This window comes from Hemitrygon akajei, chromosome 8 (assembly GCF_048418815.1).
Source record: "Hemitrygon akajei chromosome 8, sHemAka1.3, whole genome shotgun sequence".
NCBI classification, from domain to species: Eukaryota; Metazoa; Chordata; class Chondrichthyes; order Myliobatiformes; family Dasyatidae; genus Hemitrygon; species Hemitrygon akajei.
The window spans coordinates 14405654-14423505 of record NC_133131.1 but is presented as its reverse complement, the minus strand read 5'-3'; the positions used below and the strand labels follow the sequence as shown (position 1 = coordinate 14423505).

The 17852-nt window shown below is 41.3% G+C and overlaps 1 protein-coding gene across 4 annotated transcripts in view; it reads left to right on the top strand.

The window, feature by feature from the left end:
- cluha (clustered mitochondria (cluA/CLU1) homolog a) overlaps positions 1 to 17852 on the top strand; it is a 96585-nt gene that overhangs the window by 29472 nt on the left and 49261 nt on the right. For all 4 annotated transcript variants that reach the window (XM_073053283.1, XM_073053285.1, XM_073053284.1 and 1 more), the window contains exons 3-8: positions 4790 to 4961; positions 5964 to 6107; positions 7824 to 7951; positions 9939 to 10093; positions 12054 to 12179; positions 13828 to 13975. In XM_073053283.1, the coding sequence (XP_072909384.1) occupies positions 4790 to 4961; positions 5964 to 6107; positions 7824 to 7951; positions 9939 to 10093; positions 12054 to 12179; positions 13828 to 13975 (873 nt within the window). The remainder of the gene's footprint in view (positions 1 to 4789; positions 4962 to 5963; positions 6108 to 7823; positions 7952 to 9938; positions 10094 to 12053; positions 12180 to 13827; positions 13976 to 17852) is intronic.

The window sequence follows — 17852 nt, the reverse complement described above, 5'->3', positions numbered from 1 at the left end:
ATACCTGATGAATATACTTTCTCACTGCCAAAGTGCCCTAGGAAACTACACCATGGGAAATGTGAAGTTTATATTCTGGGATGGGTGATTTTCAAACACTTTTTTTTAAGGATGTAGAATGAAGATTTTTGGAAAAGAATCGAAATTGGTATGAGGGTGAAATTTATGCACAGCAAGTGCTTGTGACCTGAAAAGATTTGCTGGGGCAGATAATAGACTTGCTGAGCAGAATGATCACCTTCAATATTGTCATCTTTCTAATTCTACGATAAAAAATAAGAGCAGGAGAGCTCCTTGCCCTTGACTAAACCTTATTCTTGCTGACTAGGTGCTCATATTTGAATTTTTACCAGAGTGCAGTACCATCACCTTCAAACTTCCTTACTCTTCATTAGTCATTCTCTTATCGATTTACTCAGCCAGTTTTCAAACCTTATGCTCTCAAAATGGGTGATTTACCTTTTTGCACAGTGCACTTCCATCTGTCACTGTTTTGTTCAACTACTTAACTAGTTGGTGCCTCTGTTATTAACATTATGTGTTGTGTTATGTGACGTAGGTGATCATGGTCTCATGACCATAATTGTTCTTGGCAAATTTTTCCTGCTTAAGTAGTTTGCCATTGCTACCTTCTGGGCGGTATCTTTATAAAGGTGGGTCACCCCATCCATTATCAGTACTTCTCAGAGATTGTCTGACGTCAGTGGTGGCATAACCAGGACTTGAGGTATGCAGCAGCTGTTTGTATGGCCATCCACCACTTGCACTCATGGCTTCACGTGATTGGAGTGGCTAAGCAGATGCTACACCTTGCCTAAGGGTGACCTGCAGGTTAGCGGAGGGAAGGAGTGCCTTACACCTCCTTTGGTAGAGACGTATCTCCATCCTGCCACCCTGCCTCTGTTAAACCACTCATAATAATATACATGTTTGACCTGGCTTTGTTTCAGCAGCAAATATGTATAGGTTACATTCAGTCTCCTTGTCCAAGGTTGAAATAAATTTGGTATAGTTAAGGGCCAAACACTGGTTCTTTCCATCCTTCATCAATTACATGCTACCAAGTCACAAATAACCTCTGTTTATTCATACTTTTTGTGTTTTTTTTAACCTTCTCAATCTATGCTAATATCTTGCCCTGGTTTAGGAGTCACTAACCAATTCCTTTTGAGTAAAAATTGTAACATTGCTGCTGAATTTGTGATCAGCCAACCTAGTAGGTTATTTGGTGAAAACCACAAATTCTGAGGTCACATCTTTTCTAATCCTGTTCTACAACATCTCCAGCTGCTTCTATTTTAGAAGGTGCTTGTGGTAGGCTTCCACATACCTGGCCTGTATGTCAGTTCGTTTTTTTTTAATTTTTGCAGTGTTACTGAGCTCTCAAGTACATTTAGGGAAGTGATAATGGTTGTGCAAGCTTTGATCTGAACCTTGGCGTTTTCTGCTTTCAGTAAGCAAGTGCATACTTAAGTGAGGGCTCATGGAACATTCCTAGCTGCACTTGTGATGAAGTCCACAACAAGTGTTGGGAATAGATGCGGCACTTGCAGACTTGAAGGTTAACTCTTTCAGAGTTGAGTCTGTTGGGATTAGTTAGTGACCATATGGTCCAAATCAGTGTAATTCATTTTCTGGTTTCTTCCACCTCTGGAATGCCAAGGAAGGACAGCTGGCATCATTCTGGCTCGGACGATAATTATAACTGGTTTAGGTGCCATGTGTGCAAATGTAATGATGGCTGAGTTGGCTCCCAGGATTTCCCAGCTGGAAGCTACTGTGAGGAGCTGGAGGCAGGGTTAGTAAGGGAAGTGAGTGCAGACAGTGTGACGTGGAACACTGCTGGGTTTCATTTGAGGAGCAGCTGTACTACAGCAGTGTTTCTCAGCTGAGGGCCTTCAATGTCACCTTGGTTTAAATCATTCTAATTTTCATAGTCAATGAACCAAGCTCCACCTACAGCCCATGGCTGCCATATATAGCCATGGCTCAGTTAGTGTCACAAAGTCCAATCTGACACCCCAAGCACTATGGAGGGAGAGCTTCTGTCTGTGGTATCTTCCTTTGAGATGAGGAAAGCCTGTCAGTCCTTTTGAATGGAAGCAAAAGATTTCATACCACTGATCTGAAGAAGAGCAGAAAGTCGTGTTTGGTTACCTTAGAAAGGAGGTTCCCATGGTATAAAAAAAAATTGGGAATTCCTGCCTTGGCATCAGTTTTAAAAAAGTAACATGTCTTTATCACTGCTCTTTGTAGTGAAAAATAGCTTCTATAAAATTATTGATAGTATAAGAAGAATTTCTACATTATATCCTACTGTTATAATGTAGGAATGTCACCTTTGCTATATTATGACATTGACTTCTTTGGCTGTGAAGTACACAGATTTTCACTATTATGATGATTGATGGGGGCAACGTGTGATCAGACTACAGCTGCTTTTAGACTCTAAAGTGCAGCTTCTTTCATTTGCCCAGCAGCCCAGCTCACTGAATGGTATCTGATATAAACAGAAGTGTCAATATAAGATTGAGGATTTCACATTTCGCATGGAAGGTGGAGTGTGAACACAGAACAGCTCAGCAAAGCACTGGCCCTTCGGCCCCTGATGTTGTGCTAACCCTTTAACCTACTCCTGTTCCCAAGGTCAATCTGCCACTTCCAGCCACACGGCCCTCTCTTTTCTTTTCATCCATGTGCCTATCTAAAAGTCTCTTAAATGTTCCTAATGTATCCACCGCTACCACCACCACCGGCAGTGCGTTCCATGTACTTATCCTCTGTGTAAAATGAAAACCTGCCCCTGACATCCCCTTTATCCCAGTACAGTAATGTCCCCTTGTATTGCCGTAGCTGTGGAAATAACATTCCAGATCCCTTTCAGATAGCAGAAGGAGGTCGGTGATTAGGCGAACAGCAGGAGATGATTAAATGTCAAAATGGCGAATCACAAGGCTAAATGAACTATAATTAAAGTAAAGGAAGATCATTTGGATGGGATATACAGTGGCGTTATTAGAGTTAGGGGCAGGTGGTAGTGGTGAGGACATAGAAACACACAAACCTCCACTGCTTCCCAGTGAAAAGGTGTGGTAAGCTTCTGGGAGTGACGGAAAGAAGTGAGGCTTATCAGCCACACATCGATTCAGTGATGGTTTCCATGGCTGTCTTAAGTCACAGGGCCATTCAGTCCATCAAGTTTGCTCTGCCAATAAATCATCTCAACCCCCTTCTCCTGCCTTCTCTCCCTAACCTTTGACACCCTTACTAATCAAGATCCTGCCAACCTCTGCTTTAAATATACCCAATGACTTGGCCACCACTACCGTCTGGCAATGAATTCCACAGATTCACCACCCTCTGGCTAAAGAAATTCCTTTTCATCTCTGTTCTAAAGGGACATCCTTCTATTCTGAGGCTGCATCCTCTGATCCTAGACTCTCCCACTATAGGAAACATCCATTCCACTCTATCTAGGTCTCTTAATATTCGATAGGTTTCAATTTAAGTCTATGTTTCCACCACATGCAAACTTGAGATTCATCTCCCGACAAAACAAAGAAGCCTAATAGAACCCATTTTTTAAAAAAAAGGCTGCCAAATACTCGATGTGCAGAGAGAAAAGAAACAAATCGTGCAAGTGATAAAAGTAAGCAAATGGCATTCAGAACTGTATCCCTCACAGGCTCCGGAGGTGATATTGATCAGTGTACTGAGTACTCAATTTACAGGCTAGGGTTAGCAGCATCCTCATTTGTTTGTCATTGCTTTAACGCAAGACCAATTGGAAAAAGGAAATGAAAATATTATGAAATAAGGAGGAAGAAAAGGTTATTTTGAGCTTCAGTTGAGCACCCTTGTAGGAATTCGAGGAGCTTACCCATGCATAAACTTTGAAAGTGACAAAGTTTTTTTTAAATGGTTGATTTGTTGTCAAAAATTATGATAATTAACAGGTAATTTCAACTCTTAGAATAACACCGCCACTCAAAGATCCTTCAAGACCTTGCCCGGTTTTAGCCTCCAAGAATTTCCCAATATCCTGACAGGGTGGATGTAGAGTGGGCGTTTCCTCCAGAATTTAAACTTTTAAATATTCTGAGTCACCTACAAGCAATGGGGGGCAAGGTTAACTGCAGGTCAAATGGGAATGTGAAGTTGCGTCAGCTTTCAGAGCATTCCATGATATTAAATTGTAGAGTTGGATTGAGGGCAAGAAGTTTGCTAGTCCTGGCTTGTATGACCTTATTGTAGTTCTGATTTTCAATATGTATGTCTGAGATTTATTTTCTTACGTAAGTCCAAGAAAAACAGTAGAATCAGTGCCATTGATTGCTCTCTGCCATTGGTGAATCGGGTGTCATCTGTTGTGGCCAAAACCTTTCTGTTTCTCCCTCTGTACCAGTCTGTCACTCTGCTGATGAGCTTTTAAACCTACCTCAGGTCAAGATTTAGCAAAGTTAAAAATCAGACAATATTAATTTGAAATACAAGCAGAAAATACTGAGAACACTCAGTAAGTCAGAGGGAAAACCAATCAAAGACTTTTCATTGAAATTTGGGAGGAAGAGAAAACAAACTTACTGAAAAATTAACTCCTTATTTTTACCAATAATGCTGCCTAACCTGCCAAGTGTTTCCAGCACTTTCTTGTTTTCATATCAATTTCAATTTGTGTTGGGTATTGTATTTATTTCACTCCATGGCCACGTTTCATCTTTTTGTAATAAAAGCCCCTGTATCAAACAAAACTTCTTATATTTCCTAATTTATTTTGTTTTGGGCATAGGTTTCTCCTCAGGAGATGGTGCAGGAGATCCATCAAGTTCTTATGGACAGAGAGGATACTTGTCATCGGACCTGCTTCTCTCTGCAGCTGGATGGAAATGTTCTGGACAACTTCTCTGAGCTCAAATCAATTGAAGGCCTACAAGAAGGCTCTAATCTGAAAGTGGTGGAAGGTATTGACTTGGCATACCATACCATACAGTGTATTAATGTTAACTTTAGGATCAGGCAGAACTAGGTAAGTCAGCTGGGAATTAAACAAAATTTGTCAGGAAGTTATTATGAAGCCAGATCTGAGCTTGAGTCCTATTATGTTGGCATCATTAGCACTGCTATTAGTTGTTCAAGTTGCACTGTGAACATTGCCTTCTGGTCTTGGTCGATGCCATGAGAAGATGGGGGATTATTGAGAAAAGGTGGAAGAAATGTGGATATTTCAGCTTGGAAAGAAGGCAGTTTAGAACTAGTTACAAAATCATTCTTTTGAAAATATTTCAAATCAAGGAGCCTGTATTGTGCTGTGCTGTAGGCTTTCTATGTTTCAAACTTCAAAAGATTAAAATCGGTTTTGAAGCATATTGGTTAAGGCTCTTCATGTTCGGTCTTGACATTGATCCAGAGTTGAGAGTTCAAATTCACCAGTGTATATGTGAAACCATATTATAGCTTCCTTAATCACACACAAAATGCTGGAGAAACTCAGCAGTCCTGATGAAGGGTCTCGGCTCAAAAAATCGACTCTTTAATCCTCTCCATAGATGCTACATGACTTGCTGAGTTCCACCAGCATTTTGTGCATGTCTCTCTGAATTTCCAGCATCTGGAGAATCTCTTGTGTTTCCGCTTCATTAGTAAATCCAATGGCCTTGCATATGTATGACACCATATGGGTGGGTCTGGTAACTGCCAACTGAGTTTGGCGGCAGTTAGGTGTGGTCAGTAAATGTGACTGTTCAAGAATAAATTAATTTTTAAAAAGTTTCAATTTAATTTTCAGGTAAGATGAGGAGCACTTAAACAATAGGCAGCTAAACTGAGTAGCTTGCTGGGATTTAGAAACTTAATAAAATGGGCTGAACAAGTTTTTCTTTCTGACTTGAATTGTGTTGAAGAAGAGCTGAAGTGGAGCAGATTAGTCATTCTATCTTTTTTTTGTTGCATGTGCATTTTCTAAGAACCTTACACTGTCCGGGAAGCCCGAATACATGTGCGGCATATCAGAGACCTTCTAAAGAGCTTGGATCCATCTGATTCCTACAATGGTGTGGACTGCAATTCCTTATCATTCCTGAGCACGTTCACTGAGGGGGATTTAGGAGGTAAGAAATTGGACAGTGGTGTGGATAGGTAGTGGACTGTGAAACAGTAAGTATATTCTTAAAGGCTTTGAAGAGGTCCTGCTCCCAGCAGAACATGACTATGTTTGTTGTGGCTTAACTTGCTAGTTACTCTCTTAGCAGGCTGTAGATGTTACTTTAATGTATATCTGGGACCCATCCCTATACAATTTATGAAGTAGACAGGAAGTGTTTATAGAAAATGTGATCTTAGATTTACACTTTTACAGGGTCTGGTTGGTTTAGAGAACTCATCCAGAGGGCAACATGAAAGATTGTTGAACTGCACAGAGATATTTCGCTAGGCAGCTGAAGGTGGTCTTCAAAACAGTAAGACACAGAAGAGAATTGGGCAGTTCGGCCTTTTGAGTGTACTATCCCTTGCTATCCCTTTCAACTCCATTTTTCTGCCATCCTCATAACCTTTGACATCCTGACTAATCAATAATCTGTCAACCTCCATTTTAAACATGTCCAATGACTTGGCCTCCACAGCCATGTGTGACAATGAATTTCACAGATTCTCCACTCTCTGTATAAAGAAAAAAAAGAAATACCTCCTCATCTCTCTTCTAAATGGATATCCCTCTATCCTGAGGCAGTGCCCTCTGGTGCTAGACCATCCACTATAGGAAACATCCACTCATATTTGGTAGGTTACAATGAGATTTCCTTTCCTAACCCCCCCCCCCCCCCCCACTATCTTTCAAAGCTGTCATGAGTACAGGTCCGAAACCATCAAATTCTACTCATACATTAAGCATTTCATTCCTAGCATCATTCTCACGAGCCTCCTACGACCCTCTCCAATGTCAGCACATCCTTTCTTACTTAAGGGGCCCAAAACTCTGATCAATGCTGTATAAAGCCTCAGCATTACACTTTTGCTTTTATAATCTAATCCTTTTGCAATGAATGTTAGCATTGCATTTGCCTTCCTTTCCACCAACCCAAATTTCAAGTTAACTGTTGGAGAATCCTGTGTTTTAAAAACGTTAAAAGAAAGCGGGGTGGGTGATGTGAAGGCTCCTCTTCATTGCCCAGTGTATCCAGTGCCACCCCTCTGAACTGGTGGGCGAGTATGAAAGTGCGTGTTTATTACTGCTGGGGACTCGAACAGCAGCTGCCTGTCTGGTGTGTGAATAATTGTCACTTGAAGGACTGCTTTTGGAGCAGTCCACAAACAGTAATTTTTAACTCTGGTTATTAAACTGTGCTTTATTAAAGCTAATGGAATTCCACAATCCGGTTGTTTTTGCAATTTACAATGGTGGACCTTGCAGTCGGCAGGTATTTTTCATTTCCGTGTGGATTGAGCTGTTGACCGTTACGTGATTGCTCTTCACGAAGTGGGGGGTGGGAATAGTCAGCCCTGACTTCCATTGTTCAGCTGTACAGATGTTTGAATTCTACACTGATCATCTGGAAGTTGATGTTTGATAGAGTTTGACAGCTGTGACAGAAGCTTTGGTTTCAAGAGGTGGCGGGTGACAAAGGAGTCATAACTACAAGTAAATTGTGCAATAAGGTGCCTGATTTTTAACTACAAATTTTGTCGCAATATAAAACTTGTCCATCACTTACGTTCTGCTGAAGTCTGAGAACACTGCTAAAAGGCGATTTTTTAAAATCACTTCTAATCGAAAGCAATAAATTCACCTATTATATTTTAGTTTTGAAAACTTACTTTTTTTTTAGAGAGTGGAAAGCGTAAAAGGAAAGGTTCTGAGTTAGAGCAAATAGACTGCACGCCTCCAGAACACATCCTCCCTGGCAGCAAGGAGCGTCCTTTGCTCTTCCTCCAGCCACAGACCAAGGATGCAAAGGTAAGGTGAAAGCAACACGCTGTCAATGCTGAAATTGAAAGCAGTCAAGGGCGAATACACCCAGCACAGCGGATAGGAGGCAGTGTTTCAGTTCAGCAACTTCTTGATCAATGTACAAAAATATTTGTCTTGAGGTTGTGCTGGTGATGTATTATTGTGTGAATGTGAGCCATTGAGGTTGTTGCGCTCGTATGTGTTGTGCTATTGGGCAGTGCTGGCAACTGTCAGTCCAGCATCACTTGTGTTTGTTGTCTGCCATTGGCCTTTGCTATAGGTGCGTGTAGCATAGCTGTAGTGTTACCTTGTGAATAGTCTAAAGGGTCGAGGCGGCACAGTAGCATCATGATTAGCATAACACTTTACAGTATCAGTGATTTGGGTTCAATTCCCACCATTGCCGGTAAGGAATTCATATGTTCTCCCCATGACCGCGTGGTTTCCTTCCATGGTCCAAAGACCTACCAGTTGGTAGGGTAATTGTTCATTCTAAATTGTCCCATGATTTGTCTAGGACTAAAGTGGGGGTTGCTTGAAGGGCCCCTTCCACTCTGTATCTCAGTCAATCAAAAATAATAGTTCCAAGTAATTGTGAATCTGAATTTTTAGTTAAATAAATAAAACGTTTACCACAAGCTCCTAGCATCAGCATGTCCTTTAGGGAAGAAAATATTTGCATTTGCACAGCTTGTTGTCCATTGATCCTGTTTACAGTTACTGTTCTATAGATTTGCTAAGTAAGCCCACAGAAAAAGAATCTCAGGGTTGTATGTGGCGACATGTACGTACTCTGATAAATTTTACATTGTACTTTGAAGAAGCTGAAATAATTTAATTTTTAACCTAGTCGAATATCCAACATGCAGATGGATTCACCATTGGAATTTGTTACTTTAGGTAAAACGTTTAGCAATAAGTGCTGGGTTGGGAGTGTTCAAATTGATTATAGATTGCATGGCAAATTGCACCAGCGTACATGGCAGTGGGTGGCAATATTAGTGGCACCCTGTTCTGGATTTGCCATATGCATTAAACAGCAAATGCAGCGAAGGCCCTGGGGCTCACCAGCATCCCAGCTGGGTTCCAGAATGAGAAAAGGTGTTTTAAACGGTTGCAACACTGGCATCTATCCGTTGTCCAGCTATGTCCTTTTCACGAAAAAGCCACTCAAATCTGATCTGACCAGTTACCGCCCAGGCTTCAGCAAAGTGATAAGCAACTGATATCACGAGTGCAATCAAGTTGCACGTATTCTCTGAGAACTTCCTCACTGATGTCTAGTTTGGATTTCCTCCTAGACCTCTCAGCTTCAGGTCTTATCAGAGCCTTGTTGGAAACCTGGAGCAGAGAGCTGAACGCCAAAGGGTGAGGTGTGAGTGGTGGCTACTATTGTCATCATGGTGTCATTTGACCAAGTGTGATGTTAAGGAGCCCTGAAGTTAGTGGACATCGAGGGGAAAGCACTCCAGTGGTTGTATGCATAGTGTTAGATTCTCTTATTTTCTGATCCTTGGGGTTCTTCCAGAAGTCAAAAGTGGCGAGCAGTCTTAATTCCAAGATTTGTTTATCTTGGGGTACAAGCAAACAGGAGTAGTAAGCAAACTAAATAAAGAGCTGAGAAACGACACTAAGAGGGGAACTAATGCTAAGCGGTGTAAAACAAAGTAGTAAAGATGACGCTTGTGAGAATTCTATATCACTTTTAGAGATAAGATAAAGAAAATTCCTTAGATATTGATAAATTAGTTAATAGGCTACATAATTAAGGCAATTACATCACCTGGGTAATGTGCTAATACTTAACCAATGAAAAATGAGCAAGGTGATAAACTGTTTGTTTAGCTGCTGTACCACTTTCTGCCAGTAAGTTAAAGACATAAGTTTGTTCAAAAGAACAAATCGTATAAAAAGTATTATTAGAAAACAAAACAATGATTTCCAGCAATAGCTTTGCATGGTTTTAATTCCTTCTATTCCTCCTATTCCACAGCCTCTGCAGTGCCTGAAAGTGTTGACCATGAGTGGCTGGAACCCTCCTCCTGGTAACCGCAAGATGCATGGTGATCTGATGTACCTGTACGTGGTTACTGTGGAAGATCGGCATGTTAGCATTACAGCTTCAACACGGGGTTTTTACACCAATCAGTAAGTACTGTGTGCCTTCTCAGAGTAGATTGCCATCTATTGTGAATTTCCTTTCTCTGCTTTCCTGCGCTCTCTGCTTAAGGATGGGAGATCTGGTTTTTCTCAAGATAAGTGTAATTAGAAGCTTTGTCTGAGGGGAACCTGGAATGCATGTGGGGAGGGTGATGCTATTGTGGAAGAAATATTTTGCTGGAACTCACAAGCTTGGTGGTCATGTATCTTGTGTACTTCTTCCTGCATCCTCTGGTTCTGATTTAAAGGAACAATTATTAATGGCAACTTTTCATGTGGTTGAAATTTAACGTAGTTTCAGTAAAAGCAAATGAATTTGTGGAAGTTTCCCACATTGAATATTTTAGCTACTGCAGCTATAGCAAGCCTGTTCACTGACACCAATAGTCCTTCGCAGTGCACCAAATTCCTGCAGAGTTGAAGCCCCACCAGAGTCAATGCCGGCAGCTACCAGTTTGATCTTGCATGTACTAGCATATGTCAGCAGTTGTGTTTATTAAATATGTTGACTGATCCATCATGGGAGGCACTATACTGGTTGTTTAACACCATCCCATCTACCTTTCTGAAACTGCCTCCGATGGAGCGAAATAGTCCAGCAGTCTGCACTCACATATAATGTGAGGCATGTAATGGTTGCTCTGTTACAAACACTCCCTAATTTCTGCATATTTGCTCCCTCTCTTATGACCTGCCTCTCTTGCACACAGTCTGGCATAGCCTAACCCAGGGGTGTCAGTCCTTCGAGAATGTTTGCTCAAATAGGAGATAAACTTCTGGGAAAGAAATAAACTTATTTCGCATTCCATGTTAATTTTAAACAGAGATTATCATTGATTAATGAATTAGTTAAAATAGTTTTAGATTTTTTTAAAGGAAAAATGTATACCCGTTGCTTATTTATGCCTACTTTTTGTTTTGCTATTAATAAAAGTATAACAGGGATAGATTGAAATAAATAAAGCATTTTAGAAAACCTGTTCAAAAGTTAATAACTTTTTAAAGACAATTGAAAAAATTGACACAATTTCTAAATGGTATTATAACAGTTTATTATCTAATACTGATGTGTACAATGTGCAAGGATTTCAAAATGTATCATCCAACATCATATGTTCTCTCAACCGTCAAGCTGGCACAAGCTGGCATGAGACGTTTCATGTGAAAGCATCTGGCTGCTCTTGTAAAAAAAAGTAAATATCATTTACTGCTTCATTTGGCTGTAAAGATGATCATTATGTATCTTTATAATGGGTGAGATTTACAGAATCAGAGTGTGACATTGCATATCATGCAGCAGTTAAGTTTTTGTGCAAGTCGTCTTGGGTACATGTGCCATAGGTTCCTCTCCCCGCCCTCCCCTGTCCCTAGCCCCTAATAAATGATGAAAAGATTGTGTTTTTACAACCACTACTCCCATTCTGTGACATAATATTAGTGAGTATTAATATATCAATGATGTAAGCAACTGTAGCCATATTTTTGTAATATATTCTTGTATAATGAGAATTGTTAGTGAAGCCTTTGTACATTTGTATTGCGAGGTAAGTGTAGGAGGGTCATTTCCATTCATTTGTATGTGAACTGCACAATGTTGGTGCTGCAGTCTGCTGTGGAAATGAATAAAATGTCAGTCAGGGAGAGGTCATTTGGAAAAAGATAAATCACTTAATGCATGCACAACACATGCATGATCCCTTGAAGAAAACTTGTGATTCCTATCTCAGTTGGTAGCACTTTCTACCTTCTTGGAGGTGGTATCTTTTAGGTAAGTCTTCCATCAGGGCATATAAAAGACTCTTTCTGAAAGGATGATATGAAGGCTTGTAAGTCTTGGTCTTCGTCCTTTGGTATGACTTGTGTGATGATCGTGGTGGGATATAATTTAAAGTGATCATAAAGAAAGCTGCTATTAGTTATTTTTTGATGATTTGTCTACTTGCAACAGGTCTACAGCCTACAGCTTCAACCCCAAGCCAGCAAACCCCAGCTTTCTTAGCCATTCCCTGGTGGAATTGTTAAATCAGATCAGTCCTACTTTCAAAAAGAATTTTGCTGCCTTGCAAAAGAAGAGGTGAGAGTTGCACTTGTACATGATGTCTTTTCTGTTTTACAGTTATGTATTGGGAAGTTTTAGCATTGTTTCCTAATAATAAATGGTGGGTGCTTGCTGCGCAGATTATAATGGAATTGACTTGAATGTGCTTTTTCTTTTAATGTGTGTTCTTTTAGAAGGGAATAAAGCTGGTGGTCGCAACTCAGCCCAAGTTGTTTGACTCAACAAACCTAATAAAGCAATTCTAATTCGCAATGTCATTGCCACATTCACTGATCCATATCCTTTACAGATCCTGCCTAGGCTGTAATTAGAGGGTGAGACTGGGATTATTGCCTTGAAGTTAGCAGCTAATAAAAGCATTTAACAACAGAGTTGCCATAAAGATATTCACAACTTTGTGTATGGCAGAACTGAATGCAGGCACAAGGACATGATAATGGGCCAGTGCAGAGTATTGATTTGGCCATGTGAGGACCACAATGTACAGTTCTGTGCTTTTTTCTTTGAATGCCATTGTACTGGAAGTGGAACAGTTTAGACGGTTAGATTAGACTGCATCCACCTTTCAGACAACCTCAAGCTAGTGGGCAGATTTAAATCATCTGCGGTCACCAGACCCTCAGTAGATTCACAGGACCTGTAGGGTCCAGTCAAGTTGAGTTTAGTTTGTCTCTGGCCCCTGACAGTCTTTGCTTTCCCGAGCAGAGGGCTGATTGAGCCAAATTTCCTCCCTCAGGTCTCGGGCAGTGAGATGTAACTCGATGGTGATAGAGCTTTGTTCCTGGAACACCCATAGCCTTTGACAGGAAACCTGTCTGAAGATGGAAACTCATCTTTGGCCAAACAATGTCAGTTTTTAAATGTCTCATATGATACAGTTATAAAAACTATCAAAATTGCTGTAAATGATTCAAAAAATTGAAATCATACTGAAGCATTTGGAAATAATCATTTAAAATAAGTTTCTAGAAAAGACTGGTTAATAGGTCGTAGAGGTGAATTTGCCAGCATAAAACTGGGGAATCTCAGCATGTGTGGCTATACTTCTGAACTGCATGAAGTCCAGTACTGGAGTAGACTGGCAGATGTGCCACGATCACTGGGTCCACATAATTTCAGGATGCTCTTACCTGTGTGTGACACAATCTTGACTATTCACATTCCAACTATTGTCCTTGGCCACCATCATTCGATCTTTAGTTCTGTGCAGAGCTAGAAATAAACCTATTCGGTCATACCACATACAGTCAGTGCTTTGGGGCAAGGGCCTTCATCAGGACTGGAAATCAGGGAGGGGAAATGCCAGAAGAAGTGGGTGGGAGGGGAAATACAAGTTGGTAGGTAATAGGTGGGGCGAGATGAAAGGTCACTCCTGACAAGTCTCAGCCTGAAACATCGACTGCTTATTCCTCCCTCAGATACTGTCTGACCTGTTGAGTTCCTCCAGCATTTTGTGTTACTTTGGATATCCAGCATCTGCAGATTCTCTGGAGTTTACTATTCAGTAGCACTATTTGTGCATTGGGAATTAGCTGCTTTACTGCAATAGATTGCAATTGGAGTCATATTATCTTGAAATGCACACTGTTGCTACTCATTGTGGAGCTGCATGGGACTGGATGTGAAGTAGTGAAATACTGACCTGTGCACTATTGATCTGTAGGGTTCAGCGGCACCCGTTTGAGAGGATAGCAACTCCGTTCCAGGTGTACAGTTGGACTGCACCTGCAGTGGAACACGCCATGGACTGTGTCCGCGCAGAAGATGCATACACTTCACGCTTGGGATATGAAGAGCACATACCAGGCCAGGTATTCCTGAGTAGTTTCATAATCAGTGCACCAGACAACACAAAATGTAGCAACCAGCTTGCTCCCATTATTGGCTTCCACTCCTTATTGTCCATCCCAATCTATTTAATTGCAGTCATGTACCATGGACCGCCTGATTCGAACACAAACTGTGCAAAAACTACTCGCCTTCACCAATGTTTTTTTTATTACTGAAGTTACTCCCGTGATGTTATAGATGAGGAATTCCAGGATTGTTACTCAGCAGCAATTGGGAATCAGTAATATATTTCAAAGTTGGCTTGGTGTGTGACTCCAAAGATGTTTTGCTCTCATTTGCCCACAGCTCTAATTGATCTTAAAATGGAAGAGGTCAATAATTTGTTGAGGTGGTATCAAAGTAGCCTTAATGGCCTGATGCAGTGTAACTTATGACAGCCACTAGGCATCAGATGTGGATGAGGTGCCAGGCTATGGGATGGTTCTGTTAATGGTCTTGAGCTTGAATTTTGAAGGTTTTAAAATTTTAACGATTAGTTTTATTTATCACATGTGTTATAACTGTGAAAGGAGTCACCAGAGAGATGTAGCTGGTAGATATTAAAGTCTTTATTTGTGACATCAACAAGCTGACAGCCTTTGAAATTACGAGAGACTCCCACACCCAAAATTACACAAAAAATTAAATTTTTTATATGTTGAAGAACAAAGGTCAATTTCTAGTTACAATGCCCTCATAATGCTTCTTTTGAATTGCATGTAATTTTTCAAATGCCTGAATCTTCCCACCAATGGTCTTAAAATGAGTGTTAATTACTGTGGTCTCTAAGTTGTATTCGTGCAATGGGGTGTTGATTGCATTCATGTAGATGCAGACATCTCAAGTCAATTGGATATTTCCTGTTCCAAGCTGCATTTTATATTTAATATAAAATCCATAGTTGGATCTGAAGGTAGGTTGCTGAAGGTTATATTTGCTATATTGCATCTCCAAAATATGCCCTATCAAGCTATGTTGCATCTCCCAAATATGGCCTAACAACATGCACATTGAAGCAAACTGTGAAATATGTCGTTCGTATCAAATAAAATCAGTGAGGATTGTTGCCACACCTCCAGCACCGATATAGCAAGCGCGCAACTCTTTTACTCTAACCATATGTCTTTGGAATGTGGAGAGAAACCGGAACACATGGAGGAAACCCACATGGTCAATGGGGAGAACGTACAAACCCCTTACAGACGGTGGAGGGAACCAAACCCTGATCACTGTAAAGTGGTGTGTTAGCTACTATTATTATCTTGCCGGTACAGCTGGAGTAGAAGTCTACCCAGAAAATGGGACATTTGCCATGTCCAACGGGATCCCACCACCAAGCACATCTCTTTCTCTCCTCCCCCCCCCCCCCCAAAATCCCCGCATCAGCTTTCAGCAGAGATCGCTCCCTACACGACTTGCTTGTCCATTTGTCCCACCCACTGATCTAACTCCTGGCACTTATCCTTGCAAGTGGAACCTGCCCCGACACCACCTCCCTCACTACCATTCAGGGCCCTAAATAGCCCTTCCAGGTGAAGCAACGCTTCACCTGTGAGCCTGAGTCTTGTACTGTGTCCGGTGCAACCTCCTGTATATCGGTGAAACCTGACAAAGATTGGGAGACCATTTCGCTGAGCACTTGCGCTCTGTCCGCCAGAAGAAGCGGGAGCTCCCAGTGGCCACCCATTTTAACTCCACTTCCCATTCCCATTCTGATATGGCCTCCTACACTGTCGCAATGAGGCTACGCTTGGGTTGGAGGAACAACACCTTGTATTCTGTCTGGGTAGCCAACCTAATGGCATGAACATCAATGGTCTGCTGCCCTCTCCTTCACCAGTCCCCATCCCTTTTCCCCCCTCACCTTATTTCCTCGCCCTCCTCCCCCCTTTTCTTTCCATCATGGCCTTCTATCCCTACCTATCAGACTCCCCCTTCTCCAGCCCTGTATCTCTTTCACTTCACAGCTATTTACTTATCCCTCCCCCTCCTCGTTTCACCTATCACCTTATTTCTCTCTTCCCTCCCCCCACCTTTTAAATCTACTCATCTTTTGTTCTCCAGTCCCTGCCGAAAGGTCTCGGCCCAAAAATTCGACTGTACAGTGTACTTTTTTCCCCACAGATGCTGCCTGACCTGCTGAGTTCCTCCAGCATTTTGTGAGTGTTGCATTTCATCACATGTCTGATTTGTGGCCCATTGTTGCTGAAGAAGCTCAGGAAGGCCACCATCTCTGGGATCTATGTCGCCTGTCCTGTTCTTATTAGTAGTTAGCCTGGTTAGGGTTCTGGTCAACAGTAAAGTTAATAGCAAAGCCATCAATCCCCATGTGTTGTTGGTAATACTTGTGAGCCTCCAAGAGAGGTGATTAGGAATTGGTTAGAAATGGCCATTCCCAGCAATATGTAGGATAAATGTTGTTTGCCTTTTATCAGCCCAGGGCAGATAAATTGCTTAATTTTCTAAGGACTTGTGAACAGAACTGAACGCTGCTGAAGAAGGTGGTGCCCGGGATAATGCACAGAAGGACTTGTGCAAAGTTGTGCTGGGACCAGTGATACTTTTTTCCACCAGCAGTGAAGAGTTTTCATTGATTCCCACTAGCCTCAGATATAAAAGGGCTCCCAGTTCAAGCATAATTATTCTCACCTCTCTTTTACCCGTATTTGTACCTAGATTGTAATGAATTCCAGAGCAGGCAAAATCTAAATTGGGCACCTGGGAGATATTGGTGCTCCAGTGATCATTTTGCATTTGAATATAAATATCCAGTCAGAATTTTTGATGATCATTTTGACTTGGAAGCAAAGAATAACAATGTGTTGCAGTGTTCACTGTGGGTTGTGCCCACCGTTTGGTTTGAGTTAATATTTTCAGCTGGAATGGCCCCAAGGGAGCATGGTATTGGGAGAAGGTGCCGCCTGCTACAAATGTGTCAGCCTTCCCATTTCTGAGTCAGGTGATTGTGGGATTGGACACATAATCTAAATTGACACTTCAACAAAGCATTTTGAATTTCTTATTCATAAGCTGCTAAATAGTGATAAATTAAAATATCAAAGTTCAAAGTAGAAATATATATACATGTCACCATATGCTGCGCTGAGAATCATTTTCTTGCAGGCATTTACAAGAAAATAAAAATATGCAATAGAATATATGGAAAAACCATACACAAAAACAGCCAATGCACAAAATAAGACAAATTTTGCTAATAGAAGTAAATAAATAAAAGTACTGAGTGAGAACATGAGTTGTAGAGTCTTTGAAAGTACGTCCATGGGTTGTGGAATCTGCTCAGAGTTGAGGTAAGTGAAGTTGTCCATGCTGATCAGGAACCTTGTGATTGTAGGGTAATAATTGTTCCTAAACCTGGTGTTGTGGGACCTAAGGCTCCTGAACCTCCTGCCTGATGGTGGTAATGACAAGGGAGCGTGGCCTGGATGGTTGGTGCGGAGAGGGTCCGTGATGCATGATGCTTTCTTGAGGTAGCTCTCCTTGTAAATATGCTCAATAGTGGGGTTGGCTTTGCCTGTGATGGACTGAACTGTCCCCGCTACTTTCTGTAGAAGGTATTTTTTGGTCTCCTGGCCATCCGTTCTCTCTAAACCATGTGTCTGGTTATTTGCAAATTAATTGCTCACTATTGATTATAAAAAGAAGTGGTGTATTAATTGGTAAACTAGTGTGTGCGGAGGATGTGATGAAGCGCTACATAAATGTGCACACGTTGCTTTAAATATTTGTTAGGGATTGTAGCCAGTTCTCTGTCAGCCTTTATCTGGTTTGTTGTTAAGGTCTGGGAATCATAACTTGAACTGCATTATCAACTCAAGTAATTTAGTGTAGAATTCAGTG